Below are 23,904 nucleotides of genomic sequence, written 5' to 3' on the forward strand. Positions count from 1 at the left end.
CATGAATACACCTAATTCAAAAGTCTAATAACAAAGTGGGTTTTTAAATATAATTATTAGCATCATTTCAATACCTACATCCATAAAATTATTCTTTCAACTAGGTTTATTGTTTTTGGGGTTTTTTCTGTTTGTTTGTTTGTTTGTTTGTTTGTTTGAAAAAGGATTTCACTATGCAGCCTTGGCTGGCCTGAAATTCAGAGCTATCCTCCTGCCTCTGCCTCTCAAATGTTGAGATTAAAGACTGCCACCAAGCCAGTCTTCCACTGATCTCAACAGGGTCTCTAACATTAGATGCATTTAGTGTCCTAACAATTCCTAGCTTCTCTCAGCTCATTACACTTTGTCAATCTTTCCCCCAAATGATTCAACTGATACAATGACTGTCCACCATATTGCCTTCTCTAGAGTTAACTAGTCAGCCAATTACCACTAATAAATACCCTTAATTCAGTTCCAAATTTATGAATATATTTTGAAGCCAGGTGTGGGGCACAAATGTGTAATCTACGAGGCTGGGGGAAGATGTCCTGAAATTGAAGGCTACGTGGCAAGACCTTGTCTGAAAACACACACATGCACACAAATATGCAAGCACAAGCACATGTATATACATACATTTAATCTGAGAAAGCCCAAACTATATAGATTCATCCATATATAGAAATCATATTAGAAGAGCAATTACTTATCAGTAATCCTTTCTGTTTAATCATAAGAACTCCATTCAAAACATGTAAATTAGGATTTGATAGGTTCTAAATAAAACACTCCAAAGTACTGATGGTCAAAAGGTATAAACAAATACAGAAATAATAGGCAGTATAAATAACCAAAACAGGGCTTTTTTCCCTATAGTTACTCCCATGCCTCCTTCATCCTATTCCCATTCTGAATTGAATGTGTGTGTGTGTGCATGTGCGCATGCACGCGCTACAGTTAGAGAACAAAACAGTTTTATTTTTATAAACAGTTCTTCCAAAGACAAGAGATGCAGCTAACTCTATAGCCCAGCTCTAGAACGATTTCATGAGGAGTACATAAGTAGAGGGGCTGTGGAGGAGCTCGGTGGCACAGCACTGGTCTAATTAACCAAACGTGAGGCCCTAAATTCAATCACCAGCACAGGGAAAAATAGGAAAAAGAGAACATGTGTGCCCAAATGATCTCTCTATAAAACTGCCAACTAGTTGGGCTAGTTGAGCAACTTTCTCACAATGCAAAAATTAAACCCCCAACTGTACAGGTTTAATCAATGCAACTTTCCTCTTTAGGCCCAGAGAAGTCATGGTTAGAATACTGTATCGATTCCAAGCACACTAACCCCTGAAGATGACTAAATTCCAGGGCTGAAGAAATGGTTACCCGGTTAAGAGAACGTACTGTTTTTTCTAGAGATATGGGGTTCAGTTCTCAGCACCCACTCTGGGCACGTGGTCTTAGTTACCTACAGAGAGGCACACACATATTTCTAGTTAAAAATTATTAAGGGGGCTGGAGATGTGGCTCAGCAACTAAAAGCACTGGTTGTTCTTCCAGAGGACCTAGATTAAATTCCCAGCACCCATATAGTGGCTCACCACCATCTGTAACTCCAATTTCGGAAGATCTAGTGCCCTCTTCTTGGCCTCCACAGACACCAGGTATGCAAGTGGTGCTGCTGGCATAGAAGTAGGTAAAACACCCATACATAGAAATATATTTTATAATTAATAAAAATAAATATTTAAAAAAGAAATAAAATTTCATTGGGTGTTTAGATGCTAATTTAGAGACCAATTTAATGATCATAAGAAATGTAGCTTCCTAAAACTTGTCATTAAATACAAATAAACTGAAAAAAAACGGGGGGGGGGGGACAGAAAGAAGGGGGTTGGGAAGAAGAGGAAGGCAGAGATTTAAGAGCAAAACAAACATGGCAATACCTTCAAAAGACCCATTAAATTAAATGTGCAATGGACCTTCTGCATGAATGTATCGCTGCACTACAAAGAACATAAAGCAGAACTGAGTATGGGATCACAGGCCTGTAATCACACTGCTCAGTAAGCTGAGGGGGGGGGGGAGTCAACCAAAGTTCAAGGTCAGCCATGTAGTGAGACCCTATCCCCAAAACAAACAAAAATGAGAGGGGGAGTTAAAATCAACAATGAAACAGGTTAAAAGGACCCTAAGGTTCAACTACTGCATTTTCCTGAGCTGGCTACACAGTCCAGCACAAACCAATCAAAACTTTTGTAGTTATTAATCAGGCATCAATGTTTCGTAAAGCTCTCCAAGAAATCTCAATGTTCAAGTAAGACTGAAAATCACTGTCCCAACCCTTGAGATTAAAAAGGCAGTGAAAAGAGCTAGGAGGGCACAGAGCAGAGGCAAGGCACTTGCCTGCACTCATGAGGCCTAAGCTCTACCCCCACAACAGCGGAGGCCTAGAGCAGTAAGTTTTCCAAACTGGGAAAAGAAAATCCTATTTAAGGTATGAATTGTATTGAAAGAGATTTAGAATCAGCTTCAAATATAATCATCTCTAGTAACTGTTTGACCTATGGACTTTATCAATTATTACAACCAAGCATCTGATCACCTACCATTCCAGTTTTACAGAAGTGAGTACCACCTAGTCCTTATCCATCCTAGTCCTCATTCACTTCCATATCAAAAATAAATTTTCCTCGATGCCAATTACACCATGCAACAGTGTCAAGGTGACACAATCTAAAATACCTCGTTTCTGAGAAGCTGGTATTCAGCCAAAATTTCCATTACCAAAATTACACAATTTAAAATAAAAGGGAAAAACTCCAACAATTCTAAATGACTCATTAGCATAAGCTGAGGATATTAAGATGCCCACAGCATCATAACCAAAGTAGCTCATATGCATGGTATCTATACATATTTATCAGTTATCTGAAGTCTCATCTTAAACAAGTGAATCTTTATTTAACTAATGGACAAAAACAAAACAAAAAATCTAAATAATTTGAGAAAGCTATACTGAATGTGACATTCTAGTCTAAGACCCTTAACTTTCACTTAGCACAGAAAACAAGCCATTTAGTCAGGTTAGTTTTATACATGATTAAGGGTTCACCTGAGTCACTCATCCTCATGGCTTGAACAAAACACAGTGGAGGGTGGGAGGTGTACAACCATACAATGAAGCACTGAAAAAGTTATTACAAGATATTTAAAGAGCTATCCACTCTGGAAGAATGAGAAATGAAAAGAAAAACAAAAACCTTGGCATTAACTACATGGGGACAAAACAGAACTGAAATAAGTTAATATTTTAACACCAGAAAAAGAATGTATATTCTCCCCAAAAGAGGCAAAATTTTCAACAAGCCCAAATATGCAATTAACTCTATGGAGTTAATTGCCCTAGTAGTGGCCCCAGTCAAGAACAGCTCAATTAGATAGTGAATGTCAATATTACTATGACTCTGGCTCAATCAGGAAGAAAAATAGGTTCTAATTGAGCTGGGGTGTGACAGGGCTGCATAAATTAGTTTAATACTTCTTAATTCTCTCTCTCTCTCTCTCTCTCTCTCTCTCTCTCTCTCTCTCTCTCTCTCTCTGTGGGAGGGGGTGTAAACAAAGGGGAATTCAGATACAAAATTCACCAACAGAAATACTTCAAACTAACATACAGCATAAACAAAACAGTGACTTTAGAAAAAAACAAGATCCTAACCCAGTATTAGCAGAACTGTTTCAAGGGCAAAGCCGTCATGACATGAAAGTGCAGGACCATATAAAACATATAACATAATCCCATATTACTTTCACTGACTTGCTTAGCGCAAATTTTAATTAACTCTGCAAACACAATTTTAATTCTCCCCCCAACTTAAGATTTACAACAGAAGCATTTAATCAAAACTATTAATTACTTTTCAAACAAACAAAAGTACATGTAATACGTCTTGAAAGCAAAGCAAAGTCACTCATATTACTGCAGTCAACGTTGTTAATTCTCTTCAGAAAGGTTTCGTTTAAATTCCAGCAATTTAAGCCTACGAAATTCATCCCATCAAGATCTGAAGCCACTTGGAGCCGTGGGTATTAGTCTGCCTCTGTGCACGTTTCTACGGAGTTCACCGAAGAAAACAGAAGCCTGAGCCTGGGGGCACCCTGTCCCAGTCCTGTATTCCAGCACTTGAGAGACCGAGAAAGGATGGTGAGAAGAGTATGAAGCCATACAAACTCATGACAGTATTATGGATGAAGCGTTAGGGAGAAATTGTATTCTTAAAATTAGTATACCAATCATTTACACCTTGAAATAGCATGTACTAATCCTATTAAGTCTTTCCAATAGAGACAAGAGCCCCCAACACTAGAGCAAAGTTAAAGCATCCTAAGCTACGTCCCAACTGCAAATACTTCAGGTCCTAAAGACAAGGTCAATCAGGAGACCTATAAAAAAAAAAATTCAAATGCAGTGCTTAAAATCTAACTACTTTGTGGAATTTATACATTTCCGTATTTTCAAGTAAAGATTCCACACGGTTTTGCCTTTCAGCATAAAATCCTGACCCTAATTCTTAAAACGTTCAAATAACCAAGATGCTACTTTGAGGAAAAGGATGCTAAATCCGGCAGAAGTCAAAGATGGTTAAAAAAAAAAAAAATTACCCGAGATTACAAGCCTGCAGAACATAAATTCAGGGCGTTTTCTATAACTCTTCTTTTATCTTGCTACTTTATTTCTAAGGAAGTGACAATCCCACCTTAAATTCCTTAAATTATCAAAACCTGATGGCACTTTAAAAAGTAATTTAAAAATGAATTACCTAGAAAAAAAATCAACGTTAAAAATTTTAAAGTTTACTCCAGCTTTCGTGGGGGCAGTTGGGAGGAGCTATCAATCAACAGGGCTTTTTAAAGCCTTCCTCCTCGCAAAGGAACCTTTCAAGTTAACTAAACACGCCCATGTCTTTGAAAAATCTGGCTTGAGAAATCTTAACAGCAGTTTGGGGTGCTGAAGCCAACGCCCTCCACCCTCCAATTTCACGCTCTGTGCATGTAGCCCTAACAATAAAATAAACTACGCCTTTTATTAGAAGACACGTTTTATTAGGGGAGGGAGGTGGTGCAGTTAGGCGCTAAGAATGTTTCCCGCAAGCCGCCATCACCCACAATACCCAAAAAGTAAACAAATCAAAGCTACAAACGTAAACTGAAAGGACACAACCAGGAAGAGAAAGTGGGGACAAAGAGAAAAAAACAAACACTTGCTGCTGGGGGGGTGGGGGGGCCACGAGGACGGACGGACCCGGGGCACCCCGGACACAACGCACTCCCGAGCTGCCCGACGCCACGGCCCGGGCCGCGGCCAAACTCCTCCTGAACAACAAAGAGCGGCGGCGCGAACGGCGCTCGACTTCCCGGGACGGCGCGCCTCACCGCGAGTGGAGTTGGGGCCCCAGGACCCACGGGCGAGCACGCGGAGCTGGGGCGCGCGGGGGGCGACCCACCCGAGCCTCGCCGGGCCCGCGGGAGCCTGCCCTGGGGCCCGGGCCAGGGGACGACCCGCGCGTTTACCTGGGCTCCGCACCGCCGAGCCGTCGCTTCCCGGGTCCCGCCCGCGGCGTCCGGGCCCAGGCGGCCCCTCTCCCCCGCCGCGCGCGCCGCGGACCGCGCGGGCCGGGCCGCTGGAGCTCCGGAGCCGCCCCGCCGCGGGGGGCCTCCCTCGCGGGCCGCCGGCTCCCGTCACGCGTTCCCGCCCCCCGGGGGACGGCCGCGGAGCCGAGCGCGACGCGGGAAGGGCCTCCCGAGGACGGCCGGACCGACGGACGGAAGGCGGACGGGCGGGCGGGCGGGCGCACGCACGGGCTCCGCCACCCGAGCCGCTCCGTTACCGCAGCGGCGACGACGACCAGGGCCGTGTTGTTGCTGCCAACTTGTCGGAAGGACACTGAGCATGCGCGCGCGGGGACCACATCCGGGTAATTTCAGGGTTTGGCCCTTTTCCCCCCCCCCCCCCCGCCGCGCTCCTTTCTCCCGGCTGCCCCCGCCTCCCGCCCAGATCCGGGAGGGTCCCAGTGCGCAGGCGCCCGCGGGCAGCAGCGGGCTGCTCGCGGCAGGCCGAGTGAGCCGAGCAGAGCGGCGGCGGTGGCGGCGAGTTGCAGTTTCGCGGGGACAGTTTAAAGAGTACGCAAGCAGCGCGGGACAGCTCAGGATGTGCTATGGGCAGGGCTGCCGAGTCGGGTTGGGATTTTGAAGACCTTGGTGGACACGGCACTAACTGCAGGTGTTTGTAGCAGTTCACTTTGGGGGCGGGGGGGGGGGGGGAGTCTGTCCCTTTCTTCCCACCGACCCGGAATCGAGCTCAACTTGGTGGCGCGCAGTCAAGGAATCACGGTCAGGGGCCTTGGCCCGTGTTGCCAAATGTGAGCAGTTGGAATTTCGAGTTGGAGGCGACCTTCCAGACCTACTGTACACCTGCTGGGTAGGTTGTACAAGCTGGGACGTATAGCTCAGTTTCAAACTTAACACCTTACAAAACAAAGTCAGAATTTTCTCCCATTCCCTAGGTGGCCGGATGGCTGGATATCTAAAACATCCAGGACAACCTAAAGGGAAAATTCAAGATTTGATGTCTATGTACAAAGGCTGTTTCCTTCGCAGCACCACGGTACAAGAGTCAAAACAAAGGGTAGTCATTTGGTGGCAAAAGACCCACTCTTGATTTTAACTTAGTAATTATTTTCTTTTCTAATTTTATGACTTTTGTACTCAGTGATTAGAACACAGGCCTACCACATGCTCCCTGGGTTTGAGTCATAGAACACGCATGTAATCCTATCACTTGGGAGGCAGAGGCAGGTGGATCTCTGAGTTCGAGACCAGCCTGGCCTAGAAGAGCTAGTTCCAGGACAGGAACCAAAAAAAGCTACAGAGAAACCCTATCTCGAAAATCAAAAAAAAAAAAAAAAAAAAAAAAAAAAAAAAAAAAAAAATCTTAAACTAAGAAAAACTCTTAATGCCAGGCGTACAAAACCTCTCAAGTTGTTGGTCTAGGAGCTTCCCAAAGCAACAGACCATTGCTGTTGCCCTTGATTACCTCCCAGAGGTTGAAGGTTAGTCCCTAAGTTACCACACACTTCAGGCACCAACACAGAGGATCCAGGCTGGGTTGATCTGAAAGCCTCTTTGCGAGGTCTAACTTTCATAGAACCAGGAGGTGCTGTGCAAGCTTCCAAGGGTGGGAAGCAACCCATACTTCTATGCAACTGTGACTTCTATGAACCGCAACACCAAATGCAACACCAACCAGCATGGCACAAGCCAAGAGTGCAATAGTGGCATTCATGCCCTAGAGGTAAGTTACAGTTGTCTACTGTCCCTAAGACCTGATCAGCAGGAGAGAAACCATGCTTGAGACAGGAAACCCAGCCAATTACCCAGAGCCAGTGAGCTCATGGATCTTAGAGGAGAACCACATGTCAACAGTTTACCAAACCCTACCTACCATTCTAATGTTTACTCTTATACCGAAAAATAAATGTAGCTCCCACCCCTCGTCAGAAACAAACAAACAAAAAAAAAAAAACAAGCAAAAAAACCCTCTTTGTAACAAAGACCATTACAGAAACCACAACCAATCAAAATGCAGAAAACAAATGATCCTAGAATACTAGGCCCATTTGACATATCTATGACCGAACTCCTGAACCTAAGACTCAGGGAACATCAGAAAAGATGGGGCAGAAAGACGGCAAGTGCCAGAGGACCAGGAAGTCTGCTGTGAGATTGTTTCTCCTAGAAATGTCAGGGAAGCTTCACCCGTGATACCTCAATAATATGGCTGCCTAAACAAGACCCAAACAAATGCAACACCGGTAGACATGCTCACATGGAAGGGAACATCTCACTGGGCCCCTGAAGAAAGAACTAATAGATGTTGAGACCAGGGAAACAGTCTTCCCCAGGGATGAGTGTCTTAACTGGTTATCCAATACTAAGTGGTCAGCCCTGAGATCATAACACTTAAGGAATACTAAATACTAAGTAAATCTGACCAAGTTGTAGTTATTTATTTAAATATATATATGTATATGTACATATACATATATATATGCCATGAATTCAAGAAAGGACATGTGAGAATACTGGGAAGAAGAAAAGAGAAGGGCTAAATAATGTAATTTTATTTTAAGTTTTTTTAAAAAAGCAAATAAAATCTTCCAAGTTTCTACTTTCTCAGGCATGTGATCTTTATTTAACCAACTCCTCCCTCCTAGAGGAAGTGTTTGAATTCAGAGGAAGCTGCTATGAACTGGCTGATGCAAGCTCTCCGCTGAAGGTGGCAGGTGGGTCCTAATCCCTTTCACCTTCACTCTGACCATTCCCTGTTTTCTGTATTACCAGTGTTTCGCCTCTGCTGGTCACTCCAGATGCCCATCAACAGCCATTATTTTTCCACTCCTGCTAAGCCTTCTCTTGGCCTCATTTGTTCTGTCAGCTACTTTCTCTACTTCCTCTGCGCAAAACTCCAAAAGTGTTCTACATAATAATACTTTGTTCTTAGTTCTCCCATGCTAGGAACATGCATAGACTATCATACTGTTCCTAAAAAGTCCAAAAAGAAGTAACATGTGTTCAGATGAACACCTATAAGCTGGGGAGACTCCTGAGAACCCAGCACCTACATAAAAAGCCAGCCATGGTTATATCTTCTTGTATTCCATCATTAGGAAGGGGGAGACAAATATATCCCTAGGGCTCACTGATCAGCCAAACTAGCTTAATATTGATCCCCAGTCCCAATTGAGAGACCTATTCTTCAACAAAGAGGACAATTCCTGAGGAAAGTCACCAAGATTGACCTTTGGTGCCACATACATATATGTTCACAAATGTGTACATATTGCTATATGCACATAATGTCTGCAAACACGTAAATACACAGAAGACAGCACACATGAAGTCATAGATGCACCTTATCTTTGTCAGCCGAAGTGGCAAGTCTTCCGCTTCCCTTCAGCTCCTCCCATCATGCTTCACTCCTTACTATACTTTACGGAAACAACTTTTGGCAAGGTTAACAGTGAGCTTCATTTTGCTTACATCCGATGGTTAAGTCCCATCTTGACATGCTTTTTATGACAGCTGACACAGCTAATCACTGGGTTGGGAGACCTGCTTGGGGTTGTTGTTTGTTTTAGGTTTTCTAACCTATTGATTTCCCCTGTCCCTCTTTCCCTGTCATTTTGCTTGTTCCACCTCTTCTCTCAAACTGTTTATTTAGCCTTGCGCTGTGTGGACCCAGGCTCATCCCTTAAATTTCACCTTTGCTTTTTAATCTATACATATTTTTTTCTCAATGATCTCATCCAGTCTCTTGACTTTCAGTCCCATCGCAGCTGTATGATGTCACCAGATGATGACAACTGTCAAATTTATATCACCAGCTCACACTTTCATCTGAATTCCACATTGTGCTTATCTGCCACATCTCAAACTCCACATGTCACAGACTGAACAATATACCTCCCACACACTGTGACCTCATGCCGTTCTCTGTTCTGTTCTTTCCCCTTCTCAACGAAATAGCTAGAAACACATCACCACCAGCCAAACATCCCGACACGCTCCCTATGGTTCCACCAGTCAGGAGGCTGGAAGCTTCAGTCCAGCCTGAGTTAAATAGTGAGGCAGTCACAGAGAGAACAGGGCTGCTTCTCGGTGGGCAGCTCTGTAGTGAGGCATTTGCCTACCGTACACAAGGCCCCATAAGTTTGATCCTCAGTACCTTAATAAATAACAGAACCTCAACCCATTTCTTCACTAATATTCCTCAGTTTGATCCGAGTAAAAATCTATACCCTTCTAACAGAGTTCCGTAGATCAGCACGGCCAGGCCTGATCATTGTCTCCTTCCTCTTCCCTTTCATTCATCCATCAGTCTCCTCCATCTGCCTGGTAGAAGACACCACACTTGCTCCCTCTGAGCAGGCTCTGTCCTCTGCCTGGTACACATTTCCCCCAGAGACCTACATTTTTAACTCCTTCCCTCCTTTGGCCAAAGTCACCTTCTCAGTGGGGCCCGCCAGAACCTTTCTAAAACCTTTATTTTTTTCTGACAAGCTGGGGGTCGGGCCCAGAGCTTTGCAAACGCTAGGGGGGCACTTTATGGACCTATATCCCCAACCTCAACCCTGCTGTCACCCCGCTCTCTTGTCCCACGTAGCGTTTACCTTGTTGGTTGGTTGTTGTCTATCATCCCTCCACACCGGAGTATAAGCTCCATAAGGGCAGAGACTTAGAGTAGTACTTGCTAGTGTTTGCAAGTGTCAGGTTTGTTTCAGGGACATGTATGCTTATACCCACTGCATGAGTATAGAAGTCAAATATAGTTCAGGCTGTTGGGACTGGTGGTGAGTGTGCTGAATCACTGATCAATATCTCCAGGAACTCCGTACTTAAAATTTAAGGGTATGTCAAAATTTATTCATCATTTATTGTAGCAGATGCCTGTAATCCTAGAATTCGGGAGGCTGACTCAGAAGTATTGTAAGTTCAAGGCCATCTTGAGCTACATAGTTAGTTCCATATTACACAGAGAAACCCTGCTTTGTTTTTCAGTAGCATTTTACATTGTTTATATCAATTAGCTTCAATTAGCTATTAGTGGTGATTTGAATGATAAGTGTGCCCCGGAGACTTAGGTATTTGAACACTTCCTCTGTGGTTGGTGATGCTGTTTAGTGTTGGTGCTTTACCTGATACAGCCTTGATGGAGGGAGTACATTACAGTGGGCAAACTCTGTAGCCTCATCCCAGTTCCAGCTTACTCTGCTTCCTGTGTGGTTAAAGATGTGATCTCTCAGCTTCCTGCTCTGGCGCTTGTTACCATGTCTGTCTCACCATTGCCAAAGTAACCCATTCCCAAAAAGCTCTCTTCCTTAAGTTGCTTTTCATGGTGTTATTTACCACAGTGACAGAAAAGTAACATTGGACTCATTATACAATCAAGGTAAGTTTCCTTTCTGAGCAGAGAAGTAACATTGTACTTATTAGACAACCAAGATAGGTTTCCTTTCTGGGTGCACTGGGGCATGCCTTTGATCTTAACATTTAACTAAGACACATTGTACTTGTTATACCTGCTATTGTAGTAGCCCATGCCTCTGGATCCCAGCACTTGGAAGACAGAGAAGAGTGGGTCTCTGTGAGTTCAAGGTCAACCTGATCTGCATTAGTTCCAGGCCAGCTTGGGGCTATGACGAGAGTCCTTGTCTCAAGAAAGAAACAACAACAAAAGGACAGGTTTCCTTAATCTTAAGAGACACTGAGACTCCATTTTATAAATATTTTTAAATCATAGAGAAATATTATAGGTGGATCAATAAAAACTTTCCAGCCTAAAATATTACATTAAAATTCTCAGAAACAAGTGTAATGGAAAAACAAGATCAGAGACTGAAGAGTGATATAAAGTTTCTTTTAAAGAAAAGCTTGTTCGTGTATTTTTTGATGGATGAGAGATGCGTTATGATATGTAGATTCCCCTGGATATACTTAAGGAATGATGTAACAGTCTCATTTTAAAATGCCAATACTTACAATATGACAGAAATAATAAAGCTTGCCATCGTTTAAAGTTACGAGGAAACACTTTAAATATGACCTTTAAAAGTACCAGGAACACAGTTACTCAAATTTCTTTTATGAGTCCAGCAAGAAGTCATTTTGAGGACCACAGTCCCAGAGAACACACACAGGGAGCCAAGCCGCCCCTCTGCAGGGCTCTCCTGGGTGAGCCATCTCTGCTCTCACTCGCATCTCTGACCTGTGCAGAGAAAGGCTTCAAAGCCTTCTGTTTCTGCTGTCACTTAAGGGCCCGCACCTCCTAGGTGGAGATTTTCCAGGAGAGAGGACTGTGGACCTCCAGCCCCTCTATGAAGATAGAGACAAAGCCCCAGTAGTGACACCCAGCAGGGGAAGGAGCAGAAGTGAACTGTGCCATGAAAACAACCTAGTAACTGCCAGCTTCAAGCACATCACTGACATAGTTTAATGTTAGCTCAATTTTTTTTTTGAGACGGTCATGTTTGTAGCCCAGGCTGGCCCTGAGCTTAGGATCCTCCTGTCTCACTCTCACACATGCTGGGACAGTTAACCTGTACTACAGGCCCAGTCCTTTAAGCCAATGTCTTTTTAAACATTCAGCCCTTCCGTGCCCTTCAGTGGTTTGCCAGTGATTAGCCGAAATGGCAAGTGTTTTAGTAATCTTTGGCTTCGTGACCAGAAAAAGATTTTTGATGGTGTCTTGGATACTCATTTGACCACCAAGCTATTGTTCTTTTTTAGTTGGAGAGAAGAAAAGAAACGGAGAAACAGATGGAGCAAAGGGTCCATCTTTACTGTTTTCAAAAGTCCGGAATGGCTGTTGTTCAAGCTGGATCCACCAGGACCTTCACAGGCAGCTGCGGACAGAATCCCAAGGGGGGAAAGAGGTGGAGCAGGAAGGAAGGAATTAGGAGGGGAGGGGAAAACCCACAGTCCATCTTTGTCTGGCAGCAACCCTCAAAATTCCCAAGAGGCCACCGACAGCGCTGACACAGAGAAGTGGCTGCACAACTCTGAGTGAGGGGACCCAGGCCCCTCACCAGTTCTTTGAATGTTGTACTTGTTGTCTACTATGTGTCAAATATCGGTGCCTACTATGTGTCAAATATTGGTGCCTACTATGTGCCAAATACCAAGCAATTCATAGATAAATCTGCCAACCAGCATTCTGGAACAGCTCCCAGTCTTGTGGGTGACGGTGGAATGTTGGATGATTCTGAAGGTGAGTTGGGACAGAACTGTAGAAGGCTTCAGAAAAAGTAATTCTTCTGCTGAATTTTGTGAAGTGGTCACTGGTTGACAGGGAAGAGTGGAGGTTTTCAAAGCAAAGGGAACAGACTTAGAAACAGGAAATTTGTTGTTATGTTTGTGTGGAATGATTTTTAAAACATCAGTATGTAGTGACATATACTCGCCCATGTTAAAAAAAAAAGCCAGAAAACTTGATAAAAGAGCACAAAATGGATTATTTGCTGTGGTAAATAGATACTAATGCTTATCAAAAAGAAATGATTTGAATAAATTAAGGTGCATCCAATAGAAAATGTCAGACTGTATATCCCCAGGGAAATGATGCCCCCTAAAGGAGGGCTGATGATGAGAATATTGTGGTGGCGTTTATGTTTTAAAGGAGGAGAAACAAGATAGTTACCACATTGTGGTGGTACCACATGGAATAAGAACAGAGATGACGGTAAGTTGAGTGGGAGGACATTTTTCACTGTTTAATTTCTTTAGAAACCATGTAAATGCGTTACCTGGTTGAAAGCTTAGATTTAAACTTGAAACTCAACGTGACCAGAACCTAAACTCTCTGGGACTTGTTTCAATCCCTTCCTCTCGTGAATCTCTAGGACCACACTGGTACTCCCCTTGCTATAGACAAACCAAGGTGCGAATTCCTCAGTTCCTATTACCAGCTTGAATACAGCAAGTGCCCCACAGTGTCTGAGTACAGGGAGGGGAGATGTACCTAGGAAAAAAAGATTTGAAGCAGAACTTGAAAAAAGAGCATGTTCACGAACTAAACTCTTGGGGCCACATATGTTTGGCTTTTTACAGTTTTGTTGAGATATGATGTAGATAGACATTTCTGTAGACATGCGTATCATTCAGCTGACACCTCCACAATCAAATTTTAAAACAGCAGATTCTTTTCAAAGGTCCACTGTGCCATCCTTACCCTCAGGTCCTTTTGATATCATGGGTTTTTCTGGAAGTTCATATAAGCAGAATTTCAGGCATGCAGCCTTTTATATCGGAATTCTTTCACTCAACGTGTTTTGAGATCCAAGGTATTGCTATGTGTGTGAAGGAGCAATCGGGTCCTTTTCACTGTCCAGTATACTCCATTGCATGACTGAACAAAGCCAGAGATGCTAAGTCTGTTAATAGGTTAGTGCTCATCAGGCAATGGGAAAGAGGGAGCCGAGAGGTGTAGCGTCTCCTGCGGGGATGGTAGAAATGTTTTAGAATTAGACCATGCTGACGTTTACACGGCATTACAGATATACCAAGACGCTGAGTTGGATACCCTAAAAGGGTTGAAGTGGTGAGTTCTCCATTATATAAATTTTATCTGAAAATTACATTTTAAGCAAGCACTGCGTGAGTACTTACTAAGCAAATCATCTTTGGAGGTCAGCTGGCCTGGATTCAAGCAGGAATTTCATTCCAGACTAGCCTGAAGAACTCAAACAAAGGAGTCTCAGTCCCTTCTGAAATCCATCTCAGATTAGGTAGCATCCACTGTGATAAAACCCAGAGATAGAATTCAGGTAAGGCTAACCTTACCTACACATTGAGTTTGGACTCAGCTTGGTCTATGCAGCAAGTTCTAGGCAGCCAGGGCTACGTAGCCCCACCTCAAAGACAGGCAAACCTGACTTGGATAAGGGCCTCCTCAGTTCGGTCTTCAGTGTTGCAAAGTTAAAGTAACTTGTCTCCTTACTGAGGGATGTTCTGAATGTTTTTTTTTTCTTCAAAAATACCAGTATTGTAAAAGACAAAGACGAAAGAAAAGGTTCCTGTACTACTAGATCTAGGAGGCTAATAGACATGCTCCCCCTTTTTTCTACAAAGAATATTACAGGACAGAGATTAAATAATAATATTGAACAGATTTTATGTGGTTTGTTTGCCTTTTTAATTTTGTTGAGACAGGGTTTCCCTGTGTAGCCTTGGCTGTCCTGGAACTCACTCTGTAGACCAGGATAGCCTTGAAGTCATAGAGATCCATTTGCCTCTGCCTCCTGAATGCTGGGATTAAAAAAATTAGCCACCACCACTTGGTGTTACACGTGTGTGTGCACACACATGCATGTGTGTGTATGTGTGTATTGCTGAGGATTGGACTCAGAACTTCAATATGTACTGAATACACGATACCACTGTTCTACACACATCCTCAGCCCCAGACCTAGAATCTGAACCCTCTATAGCCCAGCCCTCTCCATAGTGTGTGTGTGTGTGTGTGTGTGTGTGTCAGGGGTTCTAGCCTTCACTACTAATAGCTGTAGGGTGAAGCCAGATCCTTAGAGGCGCTGGAAAGGGTCCTAAGAAACATTTCTGCATCTTTAACCTCAGCACACACAGTTCGAGAATCTTAAGGAAGGGTGTGAACCAGTGACCGGAAGCTCAAGCTGAAGGAAGAGCTTCCTAACACACTAGTGAAGCTGATACTCTAGTCCCTGGACCACGTAGTCAAGGAGCAAAAGTCCTATACTGGATGCCAGACCTTCAGGGATTCAAACACAAACTTCACTGTGGGAACAGCAGAAGGGAAAGAAACACAAAAAGATTTAGCAAGTCATCCACAGTCATCCATCTAGCCGCTCCAAATGCAATCTGGTAAATCATCCATCTAGCCGCTCCAAACGCTGTCCGGTAAATCAAGCTGGTTCTCTTTCAAGCATGCTTTCCCTCATAGAACATGCAGAGTGTACCGCCCGGATGCTACATTTCGGAATTCAGAGCTGGACGGGTGAACATTAACTGAAACAGTTATCCTTCATCCATTCCATTCTCCTAGGAGACACCAAATCAGCCTCAAGTCTAAGCAGTGTTGAGTCCACCAGGTAAACTTGGTAACTAAGTCTCAATGTCACAGGCACAAGAGAGGATATTGCAGGAAAGGAGTTCCAGAAATGACAAGTTTACCAAAAGCAGGAAAAAAATAAAGCAAGAGTTGGCCGTCATACTGTGGTATCATTGGAGTTATAGAAGTCTCTTTTAATTAATATTTGTGTTATATATTTTTAGCTTTTGATCTTAAGGGGGTAGCTGTACTAGCTAAACAGTGCCAAATTCTTTTCATACTTAACATTTTCATTTTTAATTAACTGTATGAGTGAGTGAGTGTGTGTGTGTGTGTGTGTGTGTGTGTGTGTGTGTGTGTGTGTGTGTGTACATGTGAGAACATGAGCCGGAGGCACTGAATACCTCCGGAGCTGGAGTTGCAGGTGGTTGTGAACTCTGACATGGGTGCTGTTGGTGTTCAAACTTGGGTCCTCTCCAAGTGCAGTACACGTCCTTATCTACTTAACCATCTTTCCAGTCCTATTTGCCTCTTATTTTTCCAAACATTATTCTAGCAATTAGATACTCAAGGAAAACAGTCTGTTTTGCTTAGGATCCAAGTCAGTTTCTGTTTTTCAAGGTCCCAGGTTAATGTGATGTCACTTTCGGAGGTGGGAATTCAGCTCAGCAGACAGGTGCTGGAGAGGAGATGCTCAGAACATTTGAGCAGATGGCGCCTTCGTCTCCTCGTGAGAGATGTGGGGAGATGACAAATGCATCTAGGACTCAGCCTCCTTCCAAGAGGTGACCTGCAGACCCCTCGCCTCCCTGAGGCCTCCTGCACACAACCACCCCTCCCGAGATTTTCCTGTCCCTTTATCTTTGCAAGCGCTGGCTGTCGCCTGTCCACCTTTACCTCTTCTCTTTCCCATGGCTGACTTTGGTTTCTCTGGCACTTCCAACCAGTTTCAATCCAGCGACTGCCTGGGAACTACCCTCCCCCTTTTCTTCCTTGCCTCTGGTTGCTACTGCCCTCCCCATCCAGGTAGCTTCCTGGGCAGGATCCACATCTTCGAGACAGAAGGAAACACCTCCAGACACCCTTCCGCAGCAGCCTGAAATCTGGTCCCCAGGTCATCTCCTACCTTGTTCAACAGTATCACTGATCCTCTCTTTAAAAGATGCCCTTAGAGTCTGGGGAGATGGCTTAGTGGATAAAGCACTTGGGCATGAGACCCATGTAATGGCAAATACAATAACACACCTCCGCAATCCCAGTACCCTACAGTGATATGGAGGTGGATGGAAGAATCTACAGGGAAGCTCATGGGCCATTAGCCTAACTGTAAAGTGATAAACAAAAGACCATCTCTCAAACAGGATAGAAGGCAAGACACCTACGGTTGTACTGTCTCTGCAATCACCGTGACATATGTACTCTGACTCATACACACGTACAACACACATTGCCTCCTCCACCCCTCCACCCCCCATTTTGTTTTGTTTTTTAAGAAGGAACTATGCTCTAGGCAAAGTCTTGTCTGAGGCCTGGACCTCCTTGCTCAGCAGTCAGGCAAGTAGCACTGCCTGAGAATTGTGACGTTCATCTGAACTTGCCTGAACTTGTCCAAAGCTAGACCAGTTGGTTAGAATGCGGTCAAGACTACAGTTAACCACAGTCCACTAAAGCTCTTTGGAAAATGTGCTCTCCTCAATGCTGTCCTGGGAAGGGAAACGTCAAACAGGATTGTTCAGCCAAGGCCAAGAACACAGCGGACAGTCTTTAGCCTATGAGGGTCTGGGGTGAGGTGGTGTGCCTCCCTCCCTGACTCCCTCCCCATCTCTCCAAATAGCCTTTGTTCACAAGGCCTGGCCTGTCTCCTGCCAATGACTCCATCCCACTGACCTCATCCAAACAGCCACCAGCCACTCTTCCTCCTGTGACTTTTACTGTCCTCTGTGTTTAGATCCTGCTTAATTAGGAGACAGCAGCACAACATCTTTGGGTTATAAATGATCTTTCAAATAGGCAAGGCATGAAAAATCCTGGCTCTGTACAGCTCTTTGCTCCTGGGCAAGTTGCTAGGCATAACCGAACCTCAGTTAAACCATCTACACAAGAAGTATTGGAACACTGTTTAATCTTTTCTCCTGAGAATGAAATGAAGGCTTACATCCAGTAACAATCTACCCAGAGTTCACCATTTGTCAGGTACTGATGTGGGATTCCCCTCTGTATGCTGTGAATATGTTTTATTACCATTGATTAATGAATAAAGCTGTTTCAGCCAATGGCTTAGCAGAACAAAGCCAGGCGGGGAAATCTGAGCAGAGATATATATAGAGAGAGGCAGAGTCAAAGAGATGCCATGTAGCTGCCAAAAGAGACAAATGCCGGATCCTTACCAGTAAGCCACAGCCTCATGCCAATACACAGATTAAGAGAAATGGGTTAATTTAAGATGCAAGAGTTAGTTAATAAGAAGCCTGAGCTAATAGGCCAGGCAGTGTTGCAATTAATAAAGTTTCTGTGTGGTTATTCAGGTCTGGGCGGTCGGAAAACCAAGAGCAGTCTCCTTTTACAAGGTATTGCACTAGATGGGAACATGATGGTGTCCAAGGCAAATTCTGTGCCCTCAAAGAGCTTGCATTCCAGTGGGGGATACACGTGATAAGCATGTAACTGGAAAGGCATTTAATTAAGCTGATATTTTTTTTTCTTTAAAAGATCACAGTGTACCCCTCTGCTTCCTCATCCTGCCCTTATCACTTCCGAACTGATATACGTCCAAATATATTTCTGGACTGGTACTTGCTGCAGGGGTCCCGTGCCTCAGCCTAGCAGCCCCCTCCCCCTCTAAAGCGCATGCTTGCAGGAGAACGTGGCCTCGGGATCTTAGTATCATTGGGATCCATCCAGGCAGCAGCGCACAGCAGATCATCCGTGTTTAACTGGAACGAGGCATATTTAAACTGATAGCAATGGTTTGGATCTGGAATGTTCTCCAAAGCTATGTATCAGAGGCTTGGGAAGAAAAACACTATACAAGGAACACTAAAGTGACTAGGCAATGCAGTTATGTGTTAAGTGTGTGTGTGTGTGTGTGTGTGTGTGTGTACCTTTAAATGTATCTAATAATATACTTGTCAACATATATATGTGTAACAAAAGAAAAAAGTCATGAAGTTGGGAAGGGGGACACAGGAGGAGTTGGAGGGAGGTAGGAGAGGGTGAAAATTGTTTCTAGTTATATGTTACACTGTACCAACATGTGCAAAACAGTATAATATGTAAAAATGAGAACACGAAAAGCTAAATGTCAGGGCACGAGGAAGGACGGCGGGCAGGTAATTGGCATGATTTATGAAGACGATATAAAGAAGGGTTTGTAAACCAAAAAAAAAAAAAAAAAAGATCACAGTGTATAAAGAGATTGGGAGAAATCAAGTACAGTTTTACATGAGACAATCAGGAGAGTCTCCAAGGGGCTGGCATTAGAGCAGGGACCTGAATGACATCAAGCAGTGTGCTATAAACCGGGCAGGGTGGTGCACTTCTTTCTTCCCAGCACTCGGTGGATGAAGGGAGGCAGACCTGTGGGAGCTCAAGGCTAGTCCAGCCCATGCATCAAGTTCCAGGCTAGCAAGGCTACAGAGTGAGGCCCTGTCTCAAAACAAGACCAAACAGAAACCAAGCAAAAAAACAGTAACGCTAGAAAAAAGAAGTGAGCGGTGTGCAAATATGAGAAGAGTAGGTAGAAAGATCCTGAAGCAGAAGGAAGCTCTGTGTGTTCAGAAAACAGAGCAAGGCAAGAAAGCTGGGACTCCTCAAACGAAACCAGAGGTATGGTGTTTGAAGAGGCGTGGAGTGCAGTAAGAGTACCAGAAAGGACAGCTCTGAGAGGGTCTCTGCTTTCCTGCTGAAGCTTAGACTCTTGCTTGGACTCGTTTGTTTGTTTGTTTGTTTGTTTTGAGAAAATGTCTCCTTTGTTGCCTACCCAGACCTTGAACTTCCAGGCTGCAGTGATCCTCCTGCCACAGCCTCCCAAGCAGCTGAGATGACAGACACACGCCCCTGGGACTGACCGAATGTTCTCTGAGTATGTCCATCTATTGAACAAATATGTACCGAGTGCCACCAGGTGCTCCAAGGTAAATACGTTGTAGTGATAACATGGGTGTGAGAGAAGCTGAGTAGGGTGAGGCGACACGTTGGTGACTGCTAAGGCCATCTGTGGCAACGTTATGAGCTGGACCTTGTGGCCCCCTGACACTTGCTATTCTGTAGCGTAGCATTACCTCCAGACGTGCCCCAGGAGTCCTTGCTTGAAATTTAGGAGATGGGACGTTGGCAAGCAGGCTGTGAAGGTGAGTCCTCAGAGTCAGCTCTACTGGATTCGGGATCAGCTAAGAGACACACCTCGGGGCTTGTCTGTGAGGCTGTCTCCAGAGAAGTTAACCGTGCCGGAGGAAAACCCACCCTGAATATGGGGGCACCATATGGCTGGACTCACTCCCCCACCCCCCCACCCACTCCCTTGCTCCCTCAAACGTGTCCGCTTCTCCTGCCACTTTCATGACCTGTTCTTTTTTTTTTTTTTTAAATAACCCGTGGACTCCAATTAGTGCTGCTTGCATGAGTCTGAACCTATAAGACTTTCCCTTTCCTGGTCCCCGACCCTCCGCTCTATTTAATGACAAAGAATTCTGACGAAAATTGCATCCCGTCCGAACACCCTGCAGGATTTCTTTTCTTCAAATTTCCCCCCAGGGAATTGTTTCCCCTCCACCTCATGTGGGATTTCTTTCTCTGAGACAGGGTCGCACTACGTAGCCCCAGCTGGCCTGGAATTATCAGGGGTCTGCCTGCCTCTGCCTTCAGAGAGCTGAGATCCAAGTCATACAACACCGTGTCTGGTTGTATGGCCGCCTTCAACTTGAAGTGAGGAACGGTTGAGTATTAACATGAAGGTTCTCCGCCACTATTCTAGTTACTTCAGCAATGGTTCTCCATTTTTATTTATTTATTTTGTTTGGGGAATATGTGTGTGTGTGTGTGTGTGTGTGTGTGTTAGCTTTATTTATTTTGTTTGGGGAATATGTGTATGTGTGTTAGCTTGCTTGTGGAGATTAGAGACAGTCTGTGAAAACTGGTCCTCTCCTTCCACTGTGTGGGTCTGGGAATCGAACTTTGGCTCCGTAATTAATGGTTTGCCAGAGAAGCCATCTCACCCACCCCCAGCCATGATTCTTGTTTGCCTTTCAGTTCTCAAGTTTCTCAGTTCCAGAATATGCAGTTAAACGCTACTACTGAAAAACACGCACACACTATAAATCCTCATGGCCGCGGGGGATGGGACTATCACATTTACAAGGTGAGACCAACCACACACTTTGCTAAAGGATGCCAACAGACGGCCATTGACAAGAACTTCCCAGTCTTTTCTAGAAAGCTGGTTAAGCACAGTGAGAAGGTTGTGGGTGTTGCTTAGCGATATGGAGCTTGTCTGGCGTACATGTGGCCTTGGGTTCAGTTTCCAGCTTTCCCCAAATTAAACAATTAGGGCTGTCAAGGTGGTTCTGTCGGTGAAGGTGCCTAACCTGATGACCTGAGTTCAATCCCCAGGACCCACTTAATGGAAGATGGGAACTGACTCATAAAATTGTTCTCAGAGTTCCACATAGGCAACCCCAACACATACACACATACACATACACACACACACACACACACACACATACAGACACACACATACATACACTCGCAAAATTAAAAATACAATTTAAATTATTATTAAAACAAAAAATGATAGAAAGGGGGAACTTATCATTAATCTCTATTAATAAGGTGGAGCAGGCGCTGGCGAGCAGCTGAACGCTGAGTGTGGTGTTAGCTGCACCCTCTATTAGCCTTTAAGAAACTCGGGCACCCACTTCTTCACAAACCTTCATCTGTACAGAGAAGCCCGTGGTACACACCTTCCTGTCTCGTTGGCTGAGCGCTTGGAAGAATTAAGCAAAATGGACACAGGCAAGGTTTTATCATGCACAGTACAGATTGTCAGGTGAAGTTAGGACTGGAGATCTTTATTCAAACCTGAGACAGGGGGATCACAGCTATTCTACTTAACGTGGTCGAGAAAGAGGACTGCAATGGATAAACCAACTACTTCAATATCTGTTATGTGTCGAGAATTATACAAGCCCACATACAGAGTAGTATCAAGTTTGGAATGTAAGTAAGGATGCTACTATATGCAAATGGTTAAAGATTCCGCATATGGATGCACATAACGATGGGAACAGATGCTGCAGATTTCTGCAAAGCATGCCTACACTGATCCTCAGCAGATGCTTCCAAACTCTGCCTGAATTACAGCGTTTGCACAAGACAAAAAGCCCAATGGATCTGTACCAGAGATCGCCAACTTCCTCCACCCCCACAACTGTCTTTACTTAGTACTAAGTTTAGAGCAGATGGAGAAACCAGCAAAGAAGACAATGCCTGCATCTGCTAATAAATTAATACTGCTGAACCCAGCGAGGGGAAAGCTTCAAGCGGTCTGTACGTGTTAGCAGGGCTGTGAATAATGCATGCAAGAGTTCCTGCTTTTGAGGAAGTCAACATTTACATAATTTAGACATGACACTTTTTGGTCACACTTCCTAGGTACTGACTGTGTGCCTGGTCCTAAGGTAAGTGCTTTAGTCTTACCAGCTCATTTGCTCTTTTTAATGGTCCCATGAAACAGACATTATCTAGTTTTCACAGAGGTCAATGACTTGGTGCAAGGGCAACGTGGCTAAGCAGCCGAGTAGGGATTTCAAAGTCCGTGTTCCTAAATGCGATGCTAAACTACTCTTCTAGAAAGACACAGAAAAGAATAGAATACCTTCTGACTTAAGTCATACTTACTGTATTTGTGGGTTTTTAAAGATTCATTTTTAGTTATGTGTATGTGTGTTTCTGTGTACATGTGTGCATGTGTGTGCAGGCGCACCCATGGAGGCCAGAAGAGGGCACTGGATCCCTTGAGCTGGAGTTAAAGAGCAGTTGTGAGCCACTCCACCCCCTCTCACACCCTGCCTCCCTGTGACCAGAACTTTTCTTTCCCACAAATTCTCTCACCTTCATGTCTGTTGTGTGTGCATGACCAACCAAGCTTCATTAGGCCTGCTTGCATAAGCATTGATGGGAAGTTATTTACTGAATGGGACATGGGCAACTTAGTGGCTAGACCACCCAAGAATGAGAGGCCCACCCCCACAGCAACACTAACGTTCAATAGCCCCCTAGGGAGCCGATCTTGTGCAGGTCTTGTATGATTACTGACAGCTGTAGTGACTTCATGAATACGAGGAACATGTCATATCCAGAAGACATATTGTTGCCGTTTACCCCTTTGCCCTCTGGCTATTATGTTCTCTTCTCTCCTTCTTCTTTCCACATTCCCCAAGCCTCAGAGGTGATGATGTATATGCCCCATTTAGGACCAAACACTCTACCATTACTTATTCTCAGTTTGCCAATCTACGTGTTTCTGCATTAACTACTATGCCCATTGCAACAAGAACCTTCTCCTATAAGAGTTAAGCGCAGCACTAATCTATGAATATAAACACAAGCCTTTAGAAGGTAGTTTGACAACATGTCCATTTATTGTTATAAAACAATAGTAATGGATTACCCATCTTGCCCCACTAGGGCCTGTGATTTTTCTAGCCAAGGGCTTTCAACTAGGTTTTCAAAACCAGGCATGAGTTTCTCCCTGTGGAGCAGGCCTCAGATTCAGCTATGAAGTTGTTGGTGAGCCCCACATCAGCTATGCCACTATGGCACTGGTGGGCACTTCTTGATTAGCCGCTCATTGCTGTAGCTCTCAGTTGACAGGTACGATTGTTGATGACTTTTCTCTGCCTTCTGCCATGTGGGTCTCAGATATCAAAATCAGATCATCAGCCTGGACACACTTCACTTCTTTATCCACTGAGCCATCTCACCAGCCCTTGAATGTTCTAGTCCAGGAAAGGGACAATGGAAAACTCTAAAGTGTGTGCTTGTATACTGCTTGCTGCTGAGAAGAGCAGGGAGGGGAAAGGGACTAGGGGTGGAGGTTGTTGCCCAGTGATAGCGCACATTCCGGAGGTTCTAGATTCAAGCTCTAGCACCCCATGGGTGGGAAGGAAAGGAAGAAGTAGTGATAGATGGTGAGGTCCAAGCTGGCAAATTCAAGGAAGCTTCAGGAGCTACCAGAGACTGGGTCAAGGCTCATGAGAGTATTATTGAGATGAGAGAACTTGTTT

General features: G+C 44.4%; 2 protein-coding genes across 3 annotated transcripts in view; one reads left to right on the top strand and one right to left on the bottom strand.

Annotated features, from left to right (window-relative positions):
* The window catches only part of Smad4 (SMAD family member 4), a 57,695-nt gene extending 51,997 nt beyond the window's left edge, over nt 1-5,698 (bottom strand). For both annotated transcript variants that reach the window (XM_050151720.1, XM_050151718.1), the window contains exon 1: nt 5,551-5,698. The gene's annotated coding sequence lies outside the window, so the exon portion shown is untranslated. The remainder of the gene's footprint in view (nt 1-5,550) is intronic.
* LOC126507344 (translation initiation factor IF-2-like) lies at nt 2,676-14,654 on the top strand. The gene is made up of 3 exons (XM_050151685.1): nt 2,676-2,705; nt 5,366-8,321; nt 12,325-14,654. The coding sequence occupies exons 1-2, from the start codon at nt 2,676-2,678 to the stop codon at nt 6,227-6,229; spliced, it is 894 nt and encodes a 297-aa protein (XP_050007642.1). The 3' UTR covers nt 6,230-8,321; nt 12,325-14,654.
* The last annotated feature ends 9,250 nt before the right edge of the window (nt 14,655-23,904 follow it).

Source organism: Alexandromys fortis, unplaced genomic scaffold (assembly GCF_014885135.2).
Source record: "Alexandromys fortis isolate MF-2015 unplaced genomic scaffold, M_Fortis_MF-2015_v1.1 scaffold_71, whole genome shotgun sequence".
Lineage (NCBI taxonomy): Eukaryota > Metazoa > Chordata > Mammalia > Rodentia > Cricetidae > Alexandromys > Alexandromys fortis.